The sequence below is a fragment of the Sorghum bicolor genome, chromosome 3 (assembly GCF_000003195.3).
Source record: "Sorghum bicolor cultivar BTx623 chromosome 3, Sorghum_bicolor_NCBIv3, whole genome shotgun sequence".
Lineage (NCBI taxonomy): Eukaryota > Viridiplantae > Streptophyta > Magnoliopsida > Poales > Poaceae > Sorghum > Sorghum bicolor.
The window spans coordinates 64,709,263-64,727,100 of record NC_012872.2 but is presented as its reverse complement, the minus strand read 5'-3'; the positions used below and the strand labels follow the sequence as shown (position 1 = coordinate 64,727,100).

The following is a 17,838-nucleotide window of genomic DNA, read 5'->3' as shown; positions in this document are numbered from 1 at the left end:
GAGGCGTGAGAAACGGATGCAGTGATGGCGTTGGAGCGGGCGACGAAGGAAGCGACTAGGTTAGGTTAGGGGGGCGGGGGTGAGGAGAATGTCACGGGTGCGGTATTGTCATATCAGTGGTTGTAACCATGGAGCTCTAGCGAGACTCTGCCGCGCTGCAATAGGACGGTGGACGATGTGTGGCAGCGGCGTGTTGGGAGGAGGAAGGTGTGATGAAAAAAAACAAGTGTTCAACATCCTCCGCCCAACCCCCACCTTGAAACACTCGAGTGTTACATGGACAGGTCCTCAAAATATCATCTCCAACGTGCTTCTATCCAACATCCTAAATTTAGTGGCGCTATAGATCATCCTCCGTCTACCTCGAATTGAGATAATTCTCCCATCCACCCTATCTAAAAAATATATGAGGTTTACATTTAGATAATTTGCCATGAAGGAAAACCATTTATAGTGATTTTTTTTGAAATCATTTATATTGAATTTATGTTTAGGATGAACCCTGTTTCGGAGATCTATGCTTTCATATAATTAATTAGAATAGTTCATAAATGCAGTCTCTATTGTCCAATTGTGATGAAATATTTACGGTAGACTAAATATTGTATGCTTACTGTAGTAAAAGTTTTATACTCATTGGATCATGTATAACTTAGTCCTAAATAAAATCTATAACTAAGTTATGCATGATCCAATGAATATAAAATTTTTACTACAGTTTAAACATATAATAATTAGCCAACCATAAAAATTTCACCACAATTGAACCATAAAAAACTGTAGCTATGAATTAGATAAAAAACTACAACAATTTTATACTAAAGCATACCATATTATATGTTTACTGTGTAAATCTACTCACGTGGAATCCATCAAACTTAATTTTTCTATTTTATATTTTTTTTGTGATTTACTATGTTTTTCAAAGATTTAGATGAAATAAATAAAAAGGAAAAAGACAAAACCACCTTCAAAATTTCTTATAACAGGATCACAGAGGTAAGATGAACGATTTTAAAAATTGGTGGAGATGTTTTGCTCGTTTTTGGACTTTGAGAGAAAAATCAAACTTTTATGAAAGTTTAGAAAGGTAATGTAGACTTTTTCTTTTTTCCATCTTATCTGATGATGAGGGCCCACTGGAACTCGTATTATCAATCAAGCCCAGTCGTTTTTAACTATGAGGTGTCTCTCTATGTGTTCTAACTTTAGGCCCAAGTTTGGATGTCCTCCTGCTGGGCCTATGGGTGTCTGTCACTTACTACCCCTGCTTTCTACATTTAGCAAGGCCTTGTTTAGTTCCAAAATTTTTGGCAAAATGAGCACTGTAGCAATTTCGTTTGTATTTGACAAATATTGTCCAATCATGGACTAACTAGGCTCAAAAGATTCGTCTCGTCAATTTCGACCAAACTGTGCAATTAGTTTTTATTTTTATCTATATTTAATACTTCATGCATACATCTAAAGATTCGATGTAACGGAGAATCTGAAAAATTTTGCAAAATTTTTGGGGAACTAAACAAGGCCCAAGCGATAAGAGTATAAGGGCCTGTTTAGTTAGCTAAATTTTAGTCACTTTAGTAGCTAAAGTTCTAAATATATTGACTAAAAAGAGCTAAAATAGTTTAGTTCCATTAGTCATCTAAGAGTAGCTAAAATAATTTTAGCTAGCTAAAATTTAGCAAGGGGAACCAAACATACCTAAGACCACGCTGATTCAGTTTGCTAGCGCTACCACGTTCATTTAGAAGAACGCAGCGCCGCTCAGAGTTCAACTTTCCATTTGGTTGTTAATAACGCAACGGAGAATTAGTAATTTGCATAGGAAGAAGATTATGGATTCCGACTTGTGAATTTGTAGCTTGGCGGAAGATTAAGTCGAAATAAATAAGAAAGAAAAAAAGATAAAACCATCTTCAAAACTATTTATAACTGGACTAGAGAGACAAAATGAATGGTTTTAAAAGTCAAGAGATATGTTTTGTCCAATTTTAGAGTTTGGAGAAGAAAAACGAACTTTTGATTAAGGAGGTAATGTGAACTTTTCTACACTAAAATAAGCAAAAGTAATCAAAGAGATTGGGAGGTGGGCTGGCCCACTTAGAGATAAGGAACGGCAGGCCCAACGTACGGAAGCTGGATTATCTCCTCTACGCTTATTTCGGTCCATTCTTAACACTACTAGCACATCCAAAGTAACACAGCGTAGTTGGGCTGCAGGTTGCTCAACCCCCTCCTTCCATTTCTTCTTTGGAAAAAGTCTATCTAACATCCCATGGCCTAGATAGGCCTCGAGGCCTCAACTACAACGAGAGTCCGATTTATCTCTATACTAGGTAGCATGCCCGTGCGTTGCTACGGGAAAACTAAATTTTTATACTAAAAACATATAGATCACACGATAAAATAAGAATACTATAAAATCAAAATTCATCTCGTCATCTAGGTTGTCATACGCACGATTTATGTTTGTATTGGAAGGCATTGACGCACGACAAGCTCATAGAGTCAATGACTTTTGTACATGAACTAATCATGTTTTTTCCTACTGTAAAAAAACTTAATTAGAATGGGAAACCATAGCCATTGTTACATATAACTTATTCAAACTTGCATTTCTCTTTATGCATTGGTATAATTCAGGACACTTCTTGTTCATTTTATTTCCTTTCTCTTTATACAATATACATTGATGCAAATCTTGCTCTTTCTCTTACCCCTTGCACTCCTTCGGGTCTTTATCTACCCTCATTCGTCAAATCTAATGCATTTTGACCAACTGAAAAATAGTTATTATAGCTTAGTGCTAGATATGTTATATATAATAAAACATACACATGTAAATAAACTCATAATTTACTACCATCATATTGAAAATACTCTAACTTTGTATTTTCTATTACGAAATCTCAGAGATGATCTAATATAAATTCAACCAATTAGAACTCTCCACCTTGAGTTCCAATCTGCACACGTCATTATCGACGAGGCATATGTTCCTTCATCAAAAATAAGAAAAAATGAAGTATTTCTGCAGGGTTATTACATTTAAACACTCTTCGCCTTTGAGGCATATCAAATCATATAGTAGTTCATTTATATATTTTTTTGAAACAAACCGGCAGAAGAGCTGCCTGCTATATTAAAAAGAGGAGAGTGCCAAGACAGGCATTCATTCATATATTTGCAGTATACTACTAATTGAGGAGTTTGTTGTTACCATGGTATACTACTCGTAGGTCTAGTAGTACTGAAGAGGATTATCAAATTGCACTTGTGCTGCAGGAGGAGTAATCAGTAATCACCATACCACACATGTGCACGTACGTACCTCGGTACCTGTTTCTGAGGATGGGCATGGAGGCTGACGATGATCTCCTGCTATTGCAGTAAGAAGGGGCAGCTCTTAGTTTGCCTCTTTTTTTTCAAACTGAAGCCTTCTCTGCTGGACAGAAACAAAAAGGAGGATGCAGTCACATGGAAATTTGGCATTGTAAGGTAGTCACACCTAACAAAGCAGTAGTGGCAGGGTGCAGTCACATGAAATTTGATTATAAGGCAGGTTCCGATAGTACCTAGTTTATAATTTGAACATGATTGAACAAAATTGCATGTTCTCAAATATGCAACAATCATATTTGAGACATGAAAAAAAATCAGCAGTGGCAAGATGCAGTCACATGAAATTTTTCATATAGCCTTTGCAATACCTGACAAAGCAGCGGTGGCAGGATGCAGTCACATGATTTTTTTTGCATCTTCTCAAATCTGCTGAGTACGCTGAAAAAAACAGAGACATGAAAAAAAACATAAAGCCACTGGCTAGGCATGGGACTGCAAGCATCATCTGGTCGTATCCGCTGGCTGCTGAAGGTGTCTGCCAAGTGCTGACCCTGCTGTTGGCTGCTGGCTGCTACTCATGGCAGCCGGCCCCCAGCGGATATGGCTCAGGATAGAGCAGCCAAGAGAAGATAAAATACAAAGATCAAGAGTTCAAAACGAATAGGACGGCGAGGAAAAACCACATTGACATGTGTATGTACACAAATGGCAACAAGATTTGATTTGTGGTTACCTTCTATGAGTTGTGCTTCTCTATGGATCCCAGAGTGCCAGAAAATCTGAAAGTAGCCGATGGATCCCACAGTGCCAGGAAATCTGAAAATAGCCGATACAGGGTTTAACCACTTATCTTTTGATTTGCCATCTAAAAGAGCAAGCATTGCAGTTGTACACTGCCTTTTGGCAGGTTAAGACAACCATAATATTTTGTAGCGAGTCTTCTAATTGTTGACTAAGAAAAATATACGAACTATAATTCATTCTAAATCCATAATTCGTAGCGACCATAATTTCAGTTTAATAAGAAAAACATGATAGATAACAGGAGTTTTTCCCTCTTGACGTGCAATTGTTTGCCTCTATCCAGACTAACTGAAACCTGACCCTGAGCCTAGCGACCTCGGTGCAGTGCTATCTATTTTATAGAATGAAGTGGAGAGAGGGTTAGAGAAAATTATATCTAAATCTAAAAGCAAAAAGAGGACATTCTATTACCAGTAAAGTTACAAAATTGAATAATTTGAGGGAGAAATATTCATGTCAGACCACAAGACTCTGTTCCGAAATTGCAGTAGCATCTAAGGGAAACACCAAACATACAAATTTAAGTAATTATTTTGGTCCTTCCTTTAGTTATTAAAGACATAAAACATAATAATAAAAAATGGAAGACGTCATCACTCTTTGGCTAGTTGCTTATACCATATCAATGTTACTGACACACTGAACTTCTAATGTCTACAGTGATGTTTGATATTGAGTAAAATATTTTTAGATTTGAACCAGCCAGAGTGAAAATCATTGACCGGTATTTTTCAGGTCACATGACAACTCAGCAACTATTACTGCTAAGATATAAACTCACACAAGCCAACAGCTGACCTTCCTTGTACATCACAAAGTGATGCTGCAACTACACACATCTTTTATATTCTTTAGAGATAAAATCCAACCCATCAAGAACTATTACTGCTACAGCTATGGGTGAATAAACTCATAGGTAATGTCGTACTGACACCAAGGGACTCGTGCCTTTATCTAGGTGGTGAATTGAGACCAAGGAAGAACGAGTACTGATCTATTTGCTGCAACTTGAACAAAGAAGATATAGGCTAGCTGATTAGGTACTTACATGTTGAACTGATGCAATACTGGTGCCGATGTACTTGCCTGAACTGAGGTCTTAAACTCAGCTCTCTGTGCTGGGCATCATCTAGTTCAGGCATATGAATTATGTCAGCTATGCTGGAATAATAGGATTCAGTATCCGAAAACGCTAGTTCGACAAAACAACAAAGCATGTCTCCAGATATTTAGGTTTAGAAAGAATGGTCAGGATCACAGCATGCTAATAGCAAAACCATTACAGAAAAATTACTGAATCAGAACGCAATATTCTTCAGAACTCTAACATGCGATTTTCTATCTAGCATTGAGCTACCCACTCCTTGTGCAATCCGGACTACAAACCAAAATGTCACTTATCTGGTGACTACCTTGTGCGTATTTAAACATAAATTGAACACTACTGTTGTAGTAAATGTGGCCAACCAAATTAGTTACCATCAATCCATTAGAATATTTTATTTTTTATATTTTATTTTTCTTGTTGTTAGTGCAGTAGCTCACAGAATATAGAATATGAAGGTTTATTAACCTGATTATTCTCATATAAAGCATAGGCTACATATTTATCATCAAAGGCATGATGCTTACAGTAATAAAGGTGGCTCCTCTTGCACATGCTACAAAGAAAGATTGGTTACTGGATCCTACAATTATCAGAAAACCTGACCTCTTCCAGCTTAAACGAGACTGGAAACACAAAAACAATAACAATTATGGATAATTCTTACTGCGAAAGGAATATTGCTAAGATTTAGGTATTTATTTGTCCATGATCCCCAACTTTCTGTGAAGAGTGCCTACATCCACAGTTGGGTGTCTACAGAATGAAATGCTTTATTGTTTACTCTTTTATGACAATGAGTGTCTTGTGAAATACAGAAAATAGTAACAGTCATGACTCAAGAACTATGAACACAAATGTGGGGGCAATATACATTTGGGTGATAAATCTTATTTATGAAGCCAATGGACTGGAATTTATAGGGTTATGCATTAGGAGGTTCTACCCTAACCTTTCAGACACCACCTTGGTAGATACATACCAGATTGAGTACAAATTCATTAGGCAAAATCCTACGATAAACTATGACTCGACAACCATCTAGATTGGCAGTTTTTCTGAAACTAAACTTCCCCCACATCTAGATCAGAAACAGGGGCGTAGATCATCAGCTCGGAGGTAGAGAGGGAAGAAATCAAGATTCAGTGCGAGGGTTATTACTTTCCGCTAGCCCCTTGAATTAAGCAAAGAATTCCTTCATCCCGTCACTCACTGTCTCCACCTATAATCCTGCTACACAAGAGACCAAGAAAGCCTGCAAGAATGGCTAGATCAAACAGCCAGGACATGTTAAGGAAAATTGGAAAACAGATCCTCATAGCTTCAAGAGGTCCATCTCGTGACGCATGCTCGAGGACGACATCTCAAAAAGCAGGGAAACAAGACCCTGTTTCCTATCCGCTCCGTTCATTGCCTTGGGGATTAGAGGAAGAAAGGGATTGTGCAGCCTGCGCACCGCGCCGGCAGCGAGGGCGGCCCCGTTCGTCGCGGCCTCCTGACGCCCAGAGGCCACGCGCCTCACCGTGGCCTCGCGTCAACCATCAGAGCTAGGGCGGCGAGGAGTCGAGTGGGGACGCAGGCGGGCGAGGACACGGGAAAGGGGGCGGGGCGGTTTTACCTCGCAGCAGAGTGCCTGTGCAGGCGTGGATGGTAACCGGTGGCGCTCTCTAGATGGTGCGGCGGCGTGAAGGCGTGGGTGAGCGCGGCGATGGAACGGACTGACCCGAGCATGGGCGAGCCTGGCGTGCGTCTGACGGTCACGACGGCAGCGAGCGCAGAGAGGCGGCCGTGACGCGTGCAGAGAGGCGGCCGCGAGCTGATGGCACGGACTTGCTATGGAAGGACGTGCGTGGGGGAGGTGCGCGGGGGAGCTGCGGCGGTTGGTCGTGAGGAAGGGCGCAGCGAGCGGGGGAGGCAGTCCGATGAAACGCGGAGACGATAACATGTGGCTCTTTTTAGTTGTAGAGATCTTAAAATCGGATTAGTTGATCTTTTAAAATAGTTTGATTTTTCTTCCTAAACGATTTTGAATGTGCCTTTGGCTGATGCGCGTTAGCCATCCTACTTGACACCACGTCCGTCACAAGGAAGGTAAATTAAACTTTCACAATATTTCAGGGGTTCTTAGACTTTATAGAAATATTTTTCAAAAAATTGTCCAAGTAGTTCTCTTGAAAAATATGCATTTAAAAATATTAAAAGCTGATTTATTCTTAAAAAAATTTTACTCGGAAAAATATGAATGAAATTTTAGTGTGTGTGTATATATATATATATATATATATATATATATATATATATATATATATATATATATATATATATATATATCATGTTACGTGTTTTTGAGCTAGACACCATAATATAAAGCATGATTTTATAAAACGCATGAAATCCAACATCCTAAGCCCCTCCAAGCCGCCTACCACAACCAGAATTTCTCAATTCTCCTAGTGAGGTTAGTTTCTCTAGTGTTTTAGCACTTAAAAATTAGTATAATTTTTTCCTACTAAATATCTCCTAGTGAGATTCTCATATGCTATGACTAGTGATAATGTTTTACTACTACTTAAAAACACTAAGAGAAGTCTACTATTTTTTTGGTGGTGTGCTAGATTAATGGTCCTGCATTAATTAGTAGTCGCTCGTAAGAGATGAGGTTATGATGTATCAACTGATTCCATTCTATAAACCAAACACAAACAAATAGCAGTAGTTAAAAGACAATTCATGGCTAGACCAATTGTCGATCTAGTTCTTTTGAACGGTTCTGGGTCTGGTTCACAATTTCATGAAAAAATGGGGGACTTTCAAACTGTTTAAGTTTTTAATAATTACCTGTAGGGGCGCGCCCCTTAAGCCTGGGCAAACTACCCGATACCCGTTACCCGTACCCGAATTACCCGGACCCGAATTATCCGAACCCGAGGTACCCGATCCTAAGTTCGGATAGCAATTTTGATTACCCAAAATTAGTTTGGGTAATTCGGGTAATATCCCCCGATACCCGAATTACCCAAATATTTGTCTATATCTTTATATTTATCATGTGTTGTTAGTTAAATATTAGAACTTATCAATTTAATAGAACATAATTCTCTTTATTTGAACAAGTGCTAGCAATATATTATTCTCCACAAAATGCTATTGAAATTATATACAAATTGCTGCTGAAATTATATATAAATTGCTATTGAAATTTTGTGTATTGTGTTGTTTTTTGAAAATTCGGGTAAATCGAGAATACCCGAACCCGAATTATCGGGTACCCGAAATTGCGGGTGGTGTTTTTTCAGGACTAATATCGGGTAACAATTTTCATTACCCGAATTACCCGACCCGAAAAAATCGGGTAACCCGAATGCCCAGGCTTAGCGCCCCTCCTGTTCAAGGTCAAATAGAAAAAAAAAATAACCATATTTGTTTTACGAAGAAGAAGAAGAAACTCCTGCTGAGATTGTTCGGCCTGTTGAAGAAAGGAGCTGACATCTTCAAAGAAACGGCGTTGCACTATCGTCAGGAGGGAGAAGCCAAGGATCATGAACTAGCACTGATTGCAACTTGAGGAGCGATGGCCTGGAGTCCATGCAATGTTGTTTGTTTTGGACAATAATTAGTTTGGCCTAGGCTTGGTTTGTGTTGCTTTGTGCCTTTGCCTGTACGTAGCGTTCTGGGTTTTGTCGTGTTGGTTATGTTCGTTGTGTGGAGGGACGCGGCGCGGACCAGGAGTTGTTAAGCTGTGCGTGCTAGGAGTAACGAAACGAAGCCCTGTGTGTGTGCTCTGTTTTTCTAGCTGTCGTTCTATTTCCTGTCTGCTTTCACTGGAAAGCGCTTGCGTGCTATAAATATAAAGTCTATAGTTTGATTTTCTTCTGGTTCTGGAAGACAGTTTGGAATTTTGAAATTGAATGGGCTTTTTGTTACTGAATTTACCTCTGAAACCCACATGCAATAGTGACGCAGAAACACCTGAGCCACAAAAGGCGCCCTCGGGCTCCTTGTCCAAGTGTCTAGAGATAATAAGCAGCCACACCCCCACTGGCCGGTGGCCGCCACTCCACACTCCACGACATTCACCAGCACCACCCTATCCCTGCAGGCTGCAGCTCCCGTCCAAAGCGGCAACGTGCGTGACAGACACCACTCGCGCGCGGCGCCGCCGGAGGCACTGGCGGCCCATCGTCGTCGTCCGCGCCGACCAATGGCGTCCCCACTCCTGTGCGTCCTCCTCTACCTACTCCGCCACCTTGCGGCCTGCCATGCCGCAACCGCAAGGGACACCATCACGCCGGGCACCCCGCTGGCGGCCAACGAGACGCTGGTCTCGGGCGGCGAGGGCAACTTCGCGCTGGGCTTCTTCACCCCGCCGGGCGCCAACAGCACCTACCTCGGCGTGTGGTACAACAAGGTCTCCCTCCGCACCGTCGTGTGGGTCGCCAACCGCGAGGCCCCGATCGCGGGCGCCGTCGGGGACAACCCGGGCGCCACGCTCTCCGTCTCCGCCGGCGGCACGCTCGCCATTGCCGCGGGGAACAAGACCGTCGTTTGGTCCGTCCAGCCGGCGTCCAAGCTGGCGACCCCGACCGCCCAGATCCTCGACAACGGCAACCTGGTGCTGGCCGACGGCGTCGGCGGCGCCGTGGCGTGGGAAGGGTTCGACTACCCGACGGACACGATGCTCCCGGAGATGAAGGTGGGGATCGACTACGTGAAGAAGAAGAACCGGACGCTGACGTCGTGGAAGAGCGCGTCGGACCCCTCCCCGGGCCCCGTCGCCATGGTGATGGACACCAACGGCGACCCCCAGGTGTTCATCTGGAACGGCGGCGAGAAAGTCTGGCGCTCCGGGCCCTGGGACGGCGTCCAGTTCACCGGCGTGCCGGACACCGCCACCTACTCCGGCTTCACCTTCAGCTTCATAAACAGTGCGCAGGAAGTAACCTACAGCTTCCAGGTGCACAACGCGTCGATCATCTCGCACCTGGGCGTCGTGAGCACGGGCAACTACGGCTTGCTGCAGCGCTCGACGTGGGTGGAGGCGGCCAAGGCGTGGAACCTGTACTGGTACGCGCCCAAGGACCAGTGCGACGCGGTGTCTCCGTGCGGGCCCAACGGCGTGTGCGACACCAACAACATGCCCGTCTGCTCCTGCCTCCACGGCTTCACCCCGAAGACCCCCGCGGCGTGGGCGCTGAGGGACGGCCGGGACGGGTGCGTGCGGTCCACGCCGCTGGACTGCCGCAACGGCACCGACGGCTTCATCACGGTGCGCCACGCCAAGGTGCCCGACACCGAGCGGAGCGCCGTGGACTGGAGCCTCACGCTGGAGCAGTGCCGGCAGGCGTGCCTCCGGAACTGCTCCTGCACCGCGTACGCCAGCGCCAACGTCAGCGTCGGCGCCGGCGGGGGACGCGGCAACGGCGCAGGATCGGGGTGCGTCATGTGGACCACGGGGCTCACCGACCTGCGCGTGTACCCCGACTTCGGCCAGGACCTCTTCGTCCGCCTCGCCGCCGCGGATCTCGGTACGTACGAATCGAACGCCGCCCCCCTGTTTACGTACTCCGTATTGCGGTCGTTTACGTACGTCCACCATGGTAGTTCGCTCTGCATGGGATGTCGTATATTCGCATCAATACAGTTGGCAGCCGGAAACGTGGAATATGGCCACGTTCCTCGTTCCCGAACGTCCACGTTTCTGATGAGGAAACATTTACGTTCTCTTGCGGGAAGATGGCTGCTAAAGTCCATCCAAAACAGAGCTACCTCTGCCTTTATCGATCGGCGAATCGCCGTCGTCGGTGACCACTGTCCGGCAAAGAAGACGGCGAGAGGCACCGAGCAAGGCGTCCTGATTCAGCTGATGGAGAGTTGGAGGGAGGCCATGTGTTATCCGTTTTTATGGGAGGGGATGCTAGCTGTGCGAGATGCCGAAATGGTCACCACGACACACGAGCGATCATCTTTACGCTTTAACCCGTCCTTGTTACAGTACCCTTCAATTCCTTTATCACCAACAATGTGAGACGGTGAGATGATGAGATCGTGCAATAATAGTCGAGAAGCAAAAAAGAGCTTTTGTGAGGGAGACAGCGTCCCCTCGCCACTTTCCAAAAGTAGAGCACTACCGAAAGCAGTAAGCTTTGGCTGCAGCAAAAGCCAAAAAGGTCAATAATAATACGATACGAACTGTTACGTTGCTTGCTGGTTGTCGTTGCTGCAGCAGCTGCAATAATACGTGCATCACCCTGAGGCACGTACGTACGTAGTCACGTAGATCCTTGACGTGCGACTTCACCGTGCAATAGCAATACCGTGCATCACGTGAGACATGAAGACCATTCGTTGCACAGGCTTCCATAACCTGCCACCCGTGCACTGATGGGCTAGTTCATTTCTCTTAATTAACGCTCATTTTCTGGACAACAGAAAGAACAATCAACTATATTGTGAGAATCAAATAATAGTAATGACTAGACGGAATTTACACAACCAATCTGACTTACTCAGCCCCTGAAATAAGATGCCATTCGGGCCTTGTTTGGATACGCGTGTATCTACCTCAAATTAAACTACATGTATTGGAGTGGATTAGAGTAGAATTTAGTTTAAATCTACTCCAATCCACTTCAACACATGTGGATTGAGGTAATACATGTCCATCCAAACAAACCCTCAAAAGAAGCGAGATACACGTAGCCACGTTCTCTAGCTTGCCCACAAACACACAACCAATGCGTTTCGAGTTTTAAATCGTTAGTTGTGAAAAAACAACTTCAATCCTTGTGAGCCAAATAGATTAACAACTCACTGCTACACCTCCTAATAAAAAGGATCTAAAATATTTATTCCTTGTAGGCGCCTATATCATTAAATAAGTTTTGGATATCTAGAGGTGTTTTAAGATCTAGCATCATGTGGGCTCGCTAGATCAAGCTATTTGTGTCCATGTATAATTTAGTGGTTATAACCTGTTATAGCTCCCATTTAGTTCTACTGTCCGTTGTTTGGTGGCCATTGGCTAAATGCCATGGCTGGAGATTTAAAACGTTGCCTAGCATAAATGCACTCAAAAGAGAAGGATGGTTTTTTTGGCTTACTACAAAAACAACAAGTTGTATCTCCATTATAATTTCTTTGATATATGTTTTTTAAACGTTACCCTTTTAAAGAATCACATGAAGATTTTTATTTTTAGATTTAAATGTATCTTTTTTTTATTGCGACCGTGCCTCATGTTCATTAAGAGAAAGTAGAGAAATATTACAAACTACCTCGTCAATGGTAAGCACCGAACTTATTACCAAGGAGGAGGATGCCCAAAAACACACAAAAAAAAGAAAAGAGAATCGGAAGAAGTCGAGGATTACAACAAACTTAGAGACGACCTCAACTTCAGGAAACCTGCCAACGCCATTACGAAAACTTAACCCATTATTGTTATAAGTATTGTTGTGCTTAGTACCTCAGTCAGTGTAACCTTTGCATATTTATTGCGTGCTATATTATTCAAAGTTGGTTATTTTTATTTTAAAGAATGATTACCCAACCAAATATTTTTCACAAAATATGTTTTGGTGCCATCCAATAACCTAAAAAACACAAGCTCAAAAAAAGCCTCTTTAACATTCATGAAACTAATGAAAAAAGAGAATCACCTGACTTTTTTACAAATTTGCAAGTGACTTTGTATTTAACAAATTTGTCTTTTAAAAGCTCATGTCAAACCCTTTATTCATTATGCAACTTGAAAAGTCATTTGCTCAAGAGACATTTATATCTTATATTGTATAACTATGTTTCAAATCTCTAGACCCATTGTTTTTTTGGATTGCTATAAAACATGACATTTAATTAGCCTGTATTTGGCAATTAGGCTCGTGTACTACATGCTAAGAGTATCTTCAACCGACTCTGCATATCCTTCCTAAATACTAGGAATATAAATTAAAAAATCCCTCCAATAGTTTTTCTAAATATAGCAATCTTCTATTCTGAATTTTTTGTTAGCTAAAAATAGAAGACGAGAATAACTATTTAGATTGGGTATGAGATATACAAAAACTGTTGGAGAGTGAAAAAAATAAAATAATTTTTATGCAAATGACTCTTCAAATGATGGTTTAGAGAGTTAGATCTAGAAAGGCTTTTTGAGGCTCTGAGAGCAAGGCTAATAATATAACCAACTGCTTTGCTGCAAGGATCTTTGCAATCTACCTCTCAACCACCCATATAGTAATTAGCTCTTTATTATTAGTATATGACCACTTATTTCTCTTACAAAATTTCTCACTTCTTATGTTTAAACCAGTTGTAAACTTATATCCTACCTATCTTCTCTCTTCTCTTCTTTCCACCTCGCCATTTAGTCTATTTATAGCTAGTTATTATACTTGCTCATGAAAGAGATTAAAAAAAAAACCATTTGACTTCGGCCTGTTGGTTTCTCTTAGATTCGTTCGCGCTCACGCTCGCGCCGACAAATCTAAATTTGCGTGGTTGCGATGGCAAATCTCTCGAAGTCCCGAGCGCTGCAGGATGAACCCGGATGCCGTCGACGTCAGTTGCTCGTGACAAAATATTTCGTACAAATGAACACATGGTTGTTAGGTCCCTTTTGAGTTTCTGACGCGCGCGGTGACGTGTACCTCTTTTTTTTCATCCACATCCACCGATCGAAAGCCGAAAAGCGACAGGCAAGTATCGCTTTTAGCGGTGTGCTAGCTCACTGCTGAAAGAAGGACGACTGTTGCACACGTACTGTACGTACTTGTATATGAGTGGCGAGCTGAATGGTCCTGGTCCTGCATAGGTGTTGGCCGACGGCCTTTAGCCTCTGTAGGCTGGGAGCACGTACAGCTCAACCTCGTGGGCACAAAGAGGAATCTGGTGCTGGTTGGTGAAATATCGTTTCCGAGAGGGTATAGTGGGAGGGAGGTGATGAACACTGATATGTGGATCCACAAGATAAGCTAAACCTTTATCATTAGGTGACAGATAGGGCACAAGTTGAAGCATATATCAATCATGTGAATAAGAATCAAGAGGTAGAAAGCTTCCTGAGTCGTGCACCCGTGCATTGCATATAGCATCATGCATGGCTAAACGTGTTAAGCAGTCCCTGTATACGAAGTCTCCGACTCCGAGCGAGCCGAAACCGAGAGACAGTACACGGTCCCATCTCATCTGTCATGCATTCCACGTTCCGATTGGTGGAACCCAAATCGATTGGAACGCGCGCGATTGTGCAGCATAGCGTATTGGGCCCGCACCGCACTGAAACGGCCGCATGGGGCCGGCCGGCCCGCCGCCCGGCGCTGATCACATGCACGTCCAGTCCAGGGCAAAGCAAACCCCACGTCACGGCCCACGGGTCGGTCCCCCCATCTCTGTCGTCGGCGTGCGCGGCCGGTCCCGGCGGAGACGCCCCGCCCCGATCGGACAATTGAATTGCCAGCCTCGTTCCACCCTCCGTACGACACGGGCAAACAGTGGCTTTTGGGCTGGCCGGCTGTGCCCTCTTGTAGTGGACTCTGGTCTCTGCTAGTGTGTGGTCGGAGGCGCGGGCAGGGCCTTTGCCACACTGTGAAAAGGACCTCGGACGGATGCGCGGACGATGCAGACCTGAATCATCATCTGACAGTAAGGCAAGGCCAACAACAGGTAGCATGCATCTCACCAACACCAAGCAACAGCACCCCGTGTTCTAGCGCATCCCAGATCACGAAAGGCCTAGTACTTCCATTTGCGAAACCAATTCAAGGTCCCATGCCAACCGATCTCTCGTCCTCGATTGATTCTTGTTGACGCAGGGTCGCAGCTAGCGGGCATGCATGTGATGCTAGTTTGGCATGTCGCATCCCAAGGATACTGTATATCGCATTTACTACATGATTACAGTACAGCGCTTTCGTCTGGATCCACCCTTCAGTCACATGATGCATGCAGAAACCCAACTGAACGATCTCACGGTCACATGGTTACAGTACAGTGTCTTCCTCTAGGTCAATATGCTGAGGATTATTGTCCACCGCTAAACTACTACTACTAACACTCATGATTCCTTATACAGATGTACTAGAAGCTAAATCAAGGGAGGCACGGATTAAAATCGGAGTTGGTGTCGGCGTCTCGGTGCTGGCGCTTCTTCTAGCAGTTGCTGGTCTCCTCATCTGGTCAAGAAGGAGAAAGCTAACAAGAACAGCCGGTAACAACACGCACTGATGAACTACCATCACACTCCGTCAGAAAGACACACAAATACCTGAACAGAAGGGACAAACGGACGACTGTTCATGTATGTTTCTTGATGTTGTCCTAACTTTTACATGGCAATATGTAACAGGATCAAGTAAATGGAGTGGCGCCTCACGCAGCACCGGCCGTCGGTACGAGGGAAGCAGTCATGATGATGACCTGGAGCTGCCAATATTTGATCTGGGGACAATTGCGGCTGCTACGGATGGTTTCTCCATCAACAACAAGCTTGGCGAAGGTGGCTTTGGACCAGTGTATAAGGTGGCACTCTATAATCTATATGAACAGAGTCAGATATGCATATTCATGCTAACAATTCTTTTAGTAATGAGAAAAAAGTGGCATCAAGATGCTAATTGATTTTCAACAACATTCTTGATCTAAAGCAACTAAAGATATTTATACTACTTGTTTGAGATTACCACAACATATTAATCCCAAATCAACCAGAAGAAATACGATGCCAATGCCTTTTTTAGTTTTCTAGTATCCCAAGTCCTGAAAACTCCAGCCCTTCTACTGTATGGTTAATTTTTGACTGTATGGTTAATTGGAATGGTTTCCATCAATATTGCAGGGTAAGCTCGAGGATGGAATGGAAATCGCAGTGAAAACACTTTCGAAAACATCTGCACAAGGTCTTGATGAGTTCAAGAATGAGGTCTTGTTGATAGCCAAACTCCAGCATCGGAATCTTGTTCGGCTTCTTGGATGCAGCATTAGTGGACAAGAAAGGATGCTTGTTTATGAGTACATGGCAAACAAGAGCCTGGACTATTTCCTATTTGGTACCTATCTTTTCTCACCAGTCACCATGAATATTTGATTATATTTCCACAACAACAAAAAACTAACCTCCTTCTGTATGTCAACAGAAAAAGACAATGTTGTACTTGATTGGCAAGTGCGGTATCGCATAATAGAAGGCATTACTCGAGGTTTACTCTATCTCCACCAGGACTCGAGATACAGAATCATCCATAGAGATCTAAAGGCAGCTAACGTTCTTCTAGACACGGAGATGACTCCCAAAATTTCAGACTTTGGAATGGCAAGAATATTTGGCAATGAAGAGACAGAAATTAATACCCGAAAAGTGGTTGGCACATAGTAAGTTGTGAGAAAGGAATGCAATGCTCATCATACAAATACACTTTGCAGTACTAATCCAATTCATGTGTCCTTTTTTTTTTTGGCAGTGGTTACATGTCTCCGGAGTATGCAATGGATGGAATCTTCTCTGTCAAGTCAGATGTATTCAGTTATGGAGTATTATTGCTGGAAATTGTTAGTGGTAGAAGAAACAGAGGAGTATATTCCTGTTCAAACAACCAAAGCCTTCTAGGCCATGTAAGTGACAACTTACCATCTATCGACTTCAAGTAGTATTTCTCAATAAAACTTCTGAAACCTGGCAATATATTTTTTTTCTGCAGGCATGGAGCTTATGGAACGAGGAGAAGAGCATAGAGTTAGCAGATGAAAGAATGAATGGATCATTCAACTCAGACGAAGTACAGAAGTGCATCAGAGTTGGACTCTTGTGTGTGCAGGAGAATCCAGACGACCGTCCACTGATGTCTCAGGTGCTTCTGATGTTAGCTAGTCCTGATGCCACCTCACTGCCAACTCCTAAGCAGCCTGGCTTTGCAGCTAGGAGAGTTCTAATGGAAACAGACACATCATCAACCAAGCCAGACTGCAGCATATTTGACAGTGCAACGATCACCATGCTTGAAGGTCGATAGAAGTTATGACTCTTCCTCAAAAAGATAGAGTTATGACAAAGACACCTTATCTAAACTTAAACTACTAGGGAAATGTGTATTGTAGAGTAAATTTGGTGGCCTCTTCAGTATCTTGTGTTGTGTGATTAAGCAGCAGAAAATTATATGAATATTAAATAATAGCAGCAGGTGTAGAATCTTTGTTGCTTTTATCACCGACAAGTGACACGATGTCAGAAATTAAGAAATTTTGCTAATATTACGAAGCACTTCATGTCAGTTCTAGTTCAGTACACTGACTCAGTTCAGTTCGTATGAGTTGTTCCGCAGGCCAACGTGTGCGTATACAAAGTGAGCACCTGAGTAACTAAATCTAACTTATTACAGTAGGGTAGATAAAGATAAAGGAACTAAATTTAACTTCATCTCTTGTGCTAACAGAATCGAACCACTTATTACAGTAGGGTATATAAAAGAAAGTCTATATGAAAACTCAATTCTAACATTATTTGGCCATCGAAAAGAAGCAAATAATTGCATCGCGGCTGCCTCTAGGATTCGACAAACTTGGATGATCCATTTCTTGTTGTCTTCACATGG

The 17,838-nt window shown here is 43.0% G+C and overlaps 1 protein-coding gene and 1 long non-coding RNA gene across 6 annotated transcripts; one reads left to right on the top strand and one right to left on the bottom strand.

Annotated features, from left to right (window-relative positions):
- LOC110433536 lies at positions 2,444 to 7,172 on the bottom strand. 5 transcript variants are annotated; one of them, XR_002450994.1, is made up of 6 exons: positions 6,416 to 7,172; positions 5,198 to 5,278; positions 4,079 to 4,161; positions 3,714 to 3,783; positions 3,335 to 3,445; positions 2,444 to 2,782 (listed from the first exon to the last, which is right to left on the bottom strand). It is a non-coding gene; the product is annotated as an uncharacterized LOC110433536 (long non-coding RNA). The 5 variants fall into 5 exon arrangements; XR_002450996.1 differs by lacking the exon at positions 2,444 to 2,782 and adding an exon at positions 5,782 to 5,880 and having other exon boundaries at positions 2,934 to 3,445; XR_002450993.1 differs by lacking the exon at positions 2,444 to 2,782 and having other exon boundaries at positions 2,934 to 3,445; positions 5,782 to 7,172.
- Positions 9,288 to 17,528, top strand: LOC8054722 (receptor-like serine/threonine-protein kinase SD1-8). The gene is made up of 7 exons (XM_002458566.2): positions 9,288 to 10,779; positions 15,327 to 15,461; positions 15,600 to 15,772; positions 16,089 to 16,299; positions 16,387 to 16,621; positions 16,711 to 16,861; positions 16,948 to 17,528. Exons 1-7 carry the CDS (start codon positions 9,456 to 9,458, stop codon positions 17,257 to 17,259), a joined length of 2,541 nt encoding a protein of 846 aa, XP_002458611.1. The 5' UTR covers positions 9,288 to 9,455; the 3' UTR covers positions 17,260 to 17,528.

What these genes read in the sequence shown, in the direction of transcription:
- LOC8054722 (XM_002458566.2), top strand. Translation starts at nt 9,456, where the DNA reads ATGGCGTCCCCACTCCTGTGCGTCCTCCTCTACCTACTCCGCCACCTT. An exon ending in CCTCGCCGCCGCGGATCTCG is followed by an intron (nt 10,780 to 15,326) that starts GTACGTACGAAT and finishes TTCCTTATACAG; the next exon opens with ATGTACTAGAAGCTAAATCA. An exon ending in AAAGCTAACAAGAACAGCCG is followed by an intron (nt 15,462 to 15,599) that starts GTAACAACACGC and finishes AATATGTAACAG; the next exon opens with GATCAAGTAAATGGAGTGGC.